This window comes from Chrysoperla carnea, chromosome X (assembly GCF_905475395.1).
Source record: "Chrysoperla carnea chromosome X, inChrCarn1.1, whole genome shotgun sequence".
NCBI classification, from domain to species: Eukaryota; Metazoa; Arthropoda; class Insecta; order Neuroptera; family Chrysopidae; genus Chrysoperla; species Chrysoperla carnea.
In genome coordinates, this window is record NC_058342.1 from 7508995 (window position 1) to 7518983 (window position 9989).

Here is a 9989-nt window from a genome sequence, read left to right on the forward strand (position 1 = left end):
ATAAATTTTACAATGTATAATTTATTTATGAAAAAATATTTATTAAATATTTACAAGTTCATCATAATTATTAATGTTTTGTTTTACCACGTTATTATTACCTCGTTTTGGACAATGATTAGTGGAATTTTGTAATTTATTTGAACTAAATGTTCTGATGGGCTAACTCCAACAACGAACTCTGTTATGCCAACTACGCAAAGTACGGAAATCGCATTTAAAAAATGCCAAAATTAGGTGCTTTTTAGGTGGTAATTAATTACCAGTCAGAAATTAGATGCTCTGTAACTTACACCGCAACTTAATACGCGTTGCTAGCATTATGTGAAAAAATAAATAGATTATAAACTGTAAAACAAAAGGCGTATGCATATATTTAATCAATGGGCGTCTGTTGTCGCCACTGATCTCCATATAACAGAAATCACTGAGATCAGTGGTTGTGGCAGATAAGGTTAGTATCAAAAATATATTTTTAGTACAGCAAACTAAACTTTTTCCTTCGAAAAAATTATTTTTTGGGTGTATCAACTTGCGATTTTTTGCATTGGCTTCAGAAAATTATCCTGAAACAAGTGAAACCAAAAAATTGACTGAGTTAATTGTTGAAATACTATGTATAGACAGTGTTTATTACTCTATCACATTATACATATATGTTACCTATACACGTTACACATACATAACTGATAATCCCATATTAATACATACTATTAATAATCGAGGAAATAAAACCAAAAACACCGTCTAACTGAGGAATTCTCTCTTCGTCAGTAGATTTTTATGGAAGCCGGTGGGAAATGTTTGTCTGAGTGTACTCAAAAATGTCATATACATGAGTGCTTGTTCTTTTTCGATGTACGACCATGCGTCGGGGCAAAAGTTCCCTACCCCCGGGCACCATATTCTCTTTATTAAACATTAAAAAAAAACTATTAGAATGTATATTTTGTATATACTTAACCTCACCGTTTTCAAAATATAAGCATTTGAAAAAAAAAATTTCCAAATTTTTTCCGAAAAATCGTTGTTGAGGAAAATAAAGATTATTTTGTCGTTTCGGTCAAAGACTTAATTTGACAGTCATAGGATATTATATATTGGACTACTCAAAAAATTTTTGTACTCTTGACAATTTTCACCAAACTTCATCCTTTTGTATTTGTGTGTTTGTTTGACGTAATATTGCCAAAAATTCGTAATTGTTGAAAACGAAGATTCTTTTGTGGTTCTGGTTAAAAATTGGATTTGGAAACTATATGACATTTTATTTTGAACTATTCTTAACAGTTTTTAATTTATGACATTTTTTGCCTAACCTCACCGTTTTCAATATATAAGCCTTCGAAAAAAAAAAAAACGTATATTTTGGCCTCAATTTCAGCTTCTGCTAGTTAACATGTACAGTTTTTTCTAACTTTTTTGTATATTCTTCGAAAATTACGAAACAGGTGTCATTCGATTCGCAATTTTATGTAGAAAGTTTACGGAAAAATCCGAAATGGTGCTGAAAAAAATTGCAAAAGTTATAAACAATTATGTGAAAAATAAAATAGGGGGCTCAGTTTTTTTTTTTCTTAACTAAAAAAATATTGAAAATTTTCAAAATCTGAAAAAAGATCCAAAAAGAAGAAGAAATTTCGTAAAATAAAGTTCCGACTGCCGAAATTGTATCTCTAATATTTATAATTTTTAGAGAGCCTTGAAAATAGCGCAAAATACGGCAAATCTGGCTCTCGCGCGCGTTCTGTCTCTGAGACCTACTAACAAAAAAAATTATTGAAACATATAAAATATGAATATTAATAAATAAAAAAATTAATGTAGTTTTGAAATACATGAATAAACAATAATCCGTGGTTTAAAAATTGTTTTCCCAATTTTTCCATTAGTTATGTAATTGTTAACTTTTAGACTTTATATTTAATTTTGTTGAGGAGAGGAGATTATAGGTTCCGTTAATTAATTAAACACTTGACTTATTATTATAGTCTTCTATATCTTTATTAATTATTATTTAATAATTATGTGTATTCAAAAAATACATATATCTATTGAACTTGTTGCTCGTCTGCTTTCTCGAGTCAGAGTTGGATATGTCCCAAAAAGCGAGTGGAGGGGTGCAAAGCCGCCATGACATAGTGCGCACTGCCAAGCGCACTTACTCAAGTATGAGAAAACGTAAAGTCTTCTCCAACACTCCCTCCCTTTGCGTTTTCTTAAATCTAAGTTATTCTTAACAAAAATATCTTATTTTGTACTTAAAGATTACATCTAATAATAAAAAATAATAATATCTCCTTATAAATTTACTTCTAATTTTATAAGACACTATCTATTTGGTGTGATAGCTTAAACATAAAAAAAAAACTTATTAGTTTAGGTTCTTTGGTACTTCTTAATTACTCTGTACCTTTTTAGAAAAAAAACAATATCGAACCCTTTTTGAAAATACTGTGATAAACTATGATAAACTTATTTTCTAGTGATAATAATAATAATTTTTTTTTTTTTTTTTTTTTTTTTTTTTTTTTTTTTTTTCACTGCGCACTCTTCTAATCAGCAGCATCTATTTCTTTTCTTCTGGTTTAGCGGGTTTTTCTGAAATATAATAAACAAATTAGAGATTTTAATTAAATCTATCTTATTAAATTAAATTAAATTCATAATTTTATCTCTATGTTTTTCATGAGAACTAGAAGGTAGAGGTTTTGTCATTATATCAGCGATATTTTCATCTGTAGGTACCCATTCTACCTTTATCTGACCTCTAGATACACACGACTTAACGAAATCACCGTGTGTTTCCGCCATAGGAACCTTTTGACCCTTAATTTCTCTAATATTTAAATTAGATTTAATTACATCTAAATCATCATCAAAACTTTTTAGTTTATGATGACCTTCTTTTTGAGTACACGCTCCTGCCGATTTATTATCGCATCTAATTGTAACAGGATAATTTGTTTTACCTACCATGTCCCTAATTGCCTTATCTAATGAAATAACTTCCTGACATACTTCGCTCATTGCCAAGTATTCAGCTTGACAAGTTGACAGGGATGGATAATTCTGCTTGTGGCTTCTCCAAGCCACCGTATCACCGTATAGATGAATCACATACCCACTGGTTGAGGTTGATTCTTCACAGTCTCTAAAACTTCATCTGTTACCGCTTCTAAATTATTTGTAAGACCTCTAAATCTTAAACCTACGTTCGAAGTTCCTCTAAGGTATCTAAAAATTCTTTTGACTTCTACCCAGTCTTCTTCAGTAGTATTTAATTGTCTTCTAGATAAATAGTTGACCGCATACGATATATCTGGTCTAGTGGTGCCAGCTAAATATAATAGACTCCCAATAGCTTCTCGATAAGGTACTTTGAGTTTTGCATCTACTTTGGAACTGACTTGATTTTCATTTTGTTTTATTTTTCCTTTTTCACTTCTATGTTTCACTTGTCTAGTGACCATGGGAGTGTTTTGTGGCTTGCATTCCTTCATATTGAAACGTTCTAGAATCTTTTCAATATAATCTGGTTGTGAAATTAACATTTCTTGATTTGATCTATCTCTTTCTATTTTCATACCAAGAAACATTTTGGGCTCACCCAACATTTTCATTTCAAACTCAGATTTTAACACTGTTTTAATTTCTTCTAATTTTTCAGGATAATTACTAGCTGCTATCATATCATCTACATACAGCGCTAGCACAGCCATTTTACCTTCTTTTCTCCATGTGTACAAACAAGGTTCATTCACATCATTTTCTAATCCTAGTTTTCGAGCAACTTCTGAAAATCTATTGTTCCACTTTTTAGGGCTAATTTTAAGACCGTATAATGATTTATTTAATTTACATACCTTAGTTCTTTTAATTTTATCTCCATTTTCTATTCCCTCAGGTATTTCCATATAAATTAATTCATCTAATTTTCCATATAAAAATGCTGTTTTTACATCCATCTGTTCTGCATCTAGGTTATATTTATTTATCACAGCTAGAACTGTTCTGACTACTGATAATCTAGATACAGGAGCATATGTTTCTCTCAATTCATACACATGTCTATCTTTAAAACCCCTGATTACTAGTCTAGCTTTATAAATTATTTCTCCATTTTTATCTTCTTTTGTTTTAAATATCCATCTAGAGTCTATAATATTTGATTTCTCTCCTCTAATGGTTGTAGTTGGCCTGTCAACGATATCCCATACCTGATTATCATCCATTGATTTAATTTCTTCTTCCATGGCCTTTTTCCACTTCGGCCAATCCGCTCTTTTTCTAGCTTCATCGCAATTAGTAGGATCTTTATTAATATTTGCAAACATAGCATGTTTTAGTTCATCTATTTCTATTGCTTTGTTTTCCTGCCCATCTAAATTTTGACCGAATTGAAATTTGTCTATTTCAATATCTTTTGCTGTAAAGAATGCAAAACTAGTATCTTCTATCAGTTGAGTTTTTGCTCTATAAACAAAATTTTCATCTAATTTTGGTTTTGGAATTCTTTTGGATAACTTTGGTATTTTAACCTCTTTTTCTTTTATTTCCTGTTCTTCTAATGATTTTTTCTTTGGTCTACCCCGCTTCAGGTTTTTCTTATCTATTTGTTCCTCTAATACTAACTCATTATTAATAATGGGAATGGAGTTATTTTCTTCTACGTTAAACCAGTCTATATTATTTTCATCTAGTTTTCCATGTTCTTCTAATCTATCAACATCTAACAAGTCTTTATATACTTGTTTTTCATTGAATTTAACATGTCTTGAATTTATAAATCTATTCGTTGAATAATGCCACAAAACATATCCTGTGCTTGAATAACCTACCAATATTGTTTTTAACGCTCTTTCGGAGAACTTGGTTTCTGTGATTGGTATTCTCACATAAGCTAAACAACCAAACCTTCTAAGTGAATCTAAATGATTTTTCAGACTTGAATTTATTCTATATAATGGAGTTTCAAAATTATTTGATTTGTGCGGTGTTCTATTATAAACATTAACTGCTGTTTCAGCTGCCAAAGACCAGAACCTTTTTGGTACCCCAGAACCAATTAGCAACGCTCTAATTTTCTGCTGTAACGTTTTGTTAAATTTTTCAGCTGTACCATTGTGTTCTGGAGTGTAAGGTGGTGCAAAGTTTTCTTCTATTTTCTCTTCTTTCATTATTTCTAGAAATTCCCCTCCACAAAATTCTGTACCATTATCTGTTCTAATGTAACATACTTTACTATCTTTTCCTATCAGATTTCGCATTCTAATCAAGAATTTTCTAAGAACATTACCTGCTTCACTCTTGTTTTGCACTGGATATACTTGAGCATATCTAGAAAAATCATCTATAAAAACAATGATGAATCTATTTTCACCAGGGAACGATAAGGGTGTTATTGGTCCCATGGTATCAACATGAATCGTGTGTAGAGGTCTAACCGATCTAGTTCTAGTCTCTTTGAATGGTAATTTTTCCATTTTTGCTAAAATACACGTTTCACAATTTTGAATTTCTTTTGTAAAATTTATTTTCTTTAATATTTCATTTGATTTTTGTATTTCTTTTAAGTATTTAAACGACGGATGACCTAGTCTACAATGCCATAACATGGCTTCATCTAATTTGTTATTTTTAATTACCGTTTTATTTGACTCTAACTCTTTCATTTTATTGAACTTTTCTAATTCTTTCACCGAATTTAAATCTAATATTTTTCTATTCAAAGTTTGCTCATCTAATTTAAAATCTGATTCTAATTTTTCTATGCCCGTATTATTTTCGTTTTCATTCAGATTTTGTTCATCCCGACACTTCTCCCTCCCAATCCCTGACGAATCGCATCTGATGTTTTGGGTAGTTTCTCCCTCCGAAACTGATAAACCCAAAACATCATTTGTCTGAGATTGATCAAGATGGTCAAAATCTGATATTATTTGCCCATTACATTGATATGATTTTACTTCGCAATTTTCTGAATCATTTGTATTAACTTTTAATGTTACAATCCAATTTGGTTTTTCATATTTTCCTGATAAAAATTCATCTCCCGTAATTTTATCGAAGATTGTTAAAGTTTTATCGTCTAAATATATTCCTAGTCCAGCATCTACAAAGCGTCTTAATGATATTAAATTTTTCGCGATGTTTTCAGCAGCTAATACATTTGTTAATTTTATAGACTGATTTGTATTTACTTTGTATAAATACAAATCACCTTTTCCATCTATTTTTATATCAGCTATTCTATTTTTATTAGCACTTTTAATAACCTCATTTGAGCAATATTTAAAATTACTTAGAATTATGCTTTTCTTAACTATATGTTCTGTAGCACCCGAATCTGCTACGAACTTTATTTCTTTTGTACTTGTATTATCATTTAAAATCTCACCTGTTAGATTAGCTTTAGCATTTGATTTTTGTGGACGACTGTAGGGCTTTTTATTATTGCGGTTGAACGACGTTTGACCCCCTTTGTATACAATTCTACCTCTACCTCTAGTTTGATTATCTGTTTTTGATGTGCTTGACCATTTTTGTTTATTATCTAATTTGTTTACATACCCTCTTCCTCTAGATGAATTTCCTCCTCTGTAATTTTCATTACCACGTTTAGGACAATTTGTACCTATGTGGCTAGATACTTGTCGGCACACATAGCAAAAATACAAATCGTATTTAATTAGAGGACAATCACTCTCATTATGCCCTGTTTTATTACATCTATGGCAATTACGGTGAGGACCACTCTGCCAGGCTGGTTTAACCTGAGCTGAGTTTGCTGTTGTTGTTGTAGCTTTTTGGGGTTTAGCTGCTTTCCTCTCTGCTTCTAACTGTAATAAATATGATTTTAATTGATCTAAAGTCATTTGTTCACCCATTTGCCTTTTCATTAAATCAGCAGATCTAATATCGGGTTCTGTGTCCGATACTGCTTGATAAAATGCAGATCGTTTTTCCTCATTTGTCAAAGGAATTGCTTCTTCACAATTTTCATAACTTCTAATTAACTCATTAAATCTAGTAATAAAATTATGAGCTGATTCATTTTTATTTAGCTTTAAGTTATATAATTGAGTTCTAACAGCTGAATGAGTTAAATTGTTTTCTGTTCTTCTAAATTCTCTAATTCTTTGTAGGACTAACTTAGGATCAGAAATATTTAAAACTTCTGCATGATAATATTCTTCTAAATGTGATATTATTATGCGTCTAACTTTATTACGTCTTTTTGATATGGTATCAGCAGTAAGGTTGTTTGGTGGATTAATTTGATCATTTATTACATCAATTAAATCTTTTTCTGTTAATTCACTTCTCAAATGATCCATCCAAACATCCATATTGCTTTTTCTAGTTAATTTATAATCTTTTTTATTATCTGACCCTTTTGATTCTAAAGTTTTTCTAATTTCTAGTGCCGTATTATTTAATGCTTGTGCTATTTCTAAACTTACATTTTGGCCAATACTAGCATTGGGTTGTTGTATGTGACTTGCTTCTAATGTTGCGTCTATTGTGGTAGAATTGAATACATTTCCATCTAATCGTCTAAATTGTCGTTCTGAATCCGCTGGTGTTTGTTGTATTGTTGATGAGATTTTTTGTGCTTCTACCAAGACCTTTCTCACTTCTTCAGTTGCTAAACGTTGTTCTCGTATTGTTTCTAGTCGTGTTCTTTCTGCTGTAGCTAAATTTCTTGTTATACTTTCGACTTCACCCAGCATGTTGAGGTGTTTTTCCATGACTTGTTTCATGGACTTAACCAAATATTGCTGATCTCGCATACATGTGACCAACTTACAATTATGAATATCAGATTCAATATTAGGGGGATTATCCCTTGTTTCTTCTTCTTCTGATTGATTTTCTGTAAACAATATTTTCTATAATGTTTGGATTTTTATGATAAAATAAATTTAATTCATTTTATCACATCTATTTCTAATACTAAAAAAAATTGGATCCTTTTTCTAATTTCTAATAACATTGTTTACCATCTAGGACAAATCAAACAAAAAAAAAATTACCTTTATTTTGTGTATTTTCTCCATTTTCTCCGTCACCCTCCAATAATTCATTTTCTAATGATGAATCATCTAAAATTTCCTTTTGCTGTTCAAAAATTTCGTCTTGATTATCAGTCGACATACTAGCTCTATTTTTCCTTTTTTTTTTTTATTCAAGCGACAATTCTGTAATAAAATATTTACAGATTTAGATTTTTGTAATAAAATACCAAACATTTTTTTTTTTTTTATTTAACAATTGAGAGTTCAATAAATCTCTCTTCACTTGAATGATTTCGCCCTATCTTGACTGCACAGCAAGTCAAAACTGTTCGAAATCAGCTGTCATCCTCCCACACACCGATACACCACACGCGCTCTCTTCCTCTCGTTTCAAGGCACAGCACTCGAAATTACCGGGAAGAGCCGATCGCACACGTGTGATGCTCAAGAGCGTGTTCATAATGATTGCTTAATTTAAACAAAAGCGTTCCCTGCACAGCAGTTATTACTTTTTATTTGTTTATGATTTGAGCTAGCGAATTATATAATTTAATTTTATTCTTATTTTTGTTTTATTATACGAAAATAATAAAACTCGATTTTATATCTAATTTATCTAATACTTTAGTCTAAGCAACGTTGTTTTGTACTGATTATTATTATAAAAATATTATTAATCAATAATCATATAAATATTATATAAATATTATTAAATGATTAATTTTCACTTTTCTAAAATAAAAAAATTCCGAGAGTTTAGAGACAAAGAGAAGAAAAAAAATATATATTAAAAAAACTTAGAATAAAAATGTTTTCAAAACACTTTTATCTGTATTATATGTATATATGTACATCTATAAGCTAAGAATGCTTCGTTTGACAAGAAGCAAAGAGAAAGACAGACAGCTTTCTTGTTTACTTTTCAAGCGTCCGTTACTGTCGTACGCATATCTCCGTCTCTATCTCTCATGCTTGTTTATGCCTGCTCAGACATACCGGCTTTTGCCGGTTGTTGTATGCAGCACATACACAAATATTATTCGTTTTATATATTTTTCCTTTGAAAACAAAGAAAATTAATTTTGTGTCATCCATTTTGAAACTTTAATAATTCTAAAAAAAATTTTTTTTTTTTTTTTATTTTAACACTTCTTTAATTGATCTAATATTTATTTATATTTTCCTGTAAGGGTAAATTCTTAATAAATCTTAAACTATGTGCACATTCTAATTTCAATCTCACGTGTAACATTCATTCAAGCGCTTGATTTATTATGTCGACAATTAATAAAAAATTTTATGTGGCCACTTACCAGATTTCTAATTATTATCAAAAAAAATTTGTTCACTTCTTTTTGTAATCACAAAAGTCTCCTCTCTCACACACAGCGTGTTGGTCCCATAACCTTTTAGACTTTATATTTAATTTTGTTGAGGAGAGGAGATTATAGGTTCCGTTAATTAATTAAACACTTGACTTATTATTATAGTCTTCTATATCTTTATTAATTATTATTTAATAATTATGTGTATTCAAAAAATACATATATCTATTGAACTTGTTGCTCGTCTGCTTTCTCGAGTCAGAGTTGGATATGTCCCAAAAAGCGAGTGGAGGGGTGCAAAGCCGCCATGACATAGTGCGCACTGCCAAGCGCACTTACTCAAGTATGAGAAAACGTAAAGTCTTCTCCAACATTAACTAACAATTTTTTCTATACAGAATATATATCTCCGATAATTATTAAATTAAAACCCCAGAAATTACCGTTTTTAAAATGTTAAAATTTTGATTGTTCAATTGTTATTAACATTTTTAATTGTTTTAATTTTTTATAGTTAAAAGCTACATAAAAATAATTTTTTCAAATTTTTTACAATTCTTGTTTAAAAAATTGTTATAAACAAATACATTGTTTATGAGTAAATCGAAATTTTTTTTTTTAGCAATATGTTCATTAATACAAT

The 9989-nt window shown here is 29.9% G+C and overlaps 1 protein-coding gene across 1 annotated transcript; it reads right to left on the bottom strand.

Annotated features, from left to right (window-relative positions):
• Positions 1–2569: 2569 nt before the first annotated feature.
• On the bottom strand, positions 2570–8646 carry LOC123302841. The gene is made up of 7 exons (XM_044885931.1): positions 8040–8646; positions 5606–7879; positions 5300–5491; positions 4221–5254; positions 3867–3968; positions 3125–3815; positions 2570–2601 (listed from the first exon to the last, which is right to left on the bottom strand). Exons 1-7 carry the CDS (start codon positions 8158–8160, stop codon positions 2570–2572), a joined length of 4446 nt encoding a protein of 1481 aa, XP_044741866.1. The 5' UTR covers positions 8161–8646.
• Between the last annotated feature and the right edge of the window lie 1343 nt (positions 8647–9989).

What these genes read in the sequence shown, in the direction of transcription:
- LOC123302841 (XM_044885931.1), bottom strand. Translation starts at nt 8,160, where the DNA reads ATGTCGACTGATAATCAAGACGAAATTTTTGAACAGCAAAAGGAAATT. An exon ending in TGAAGCCATGTTATGGCATT is followed by an intron (nt 5,492 to 5,605) that starts GTAGACTAGGTC and finishes CGTGTATTTTAG; the next exon opens with CAAAAATGGAAAAATTACCA. An exon ending in ATAAAATTAAAAGAACTAAG is followed by an intron (nt 3,816 to 3,866) that starts GTATGTAAATTA and finishes AGCCCTAAAAAG; the next exon opens with TGGAACAATAGATTTTCAGA.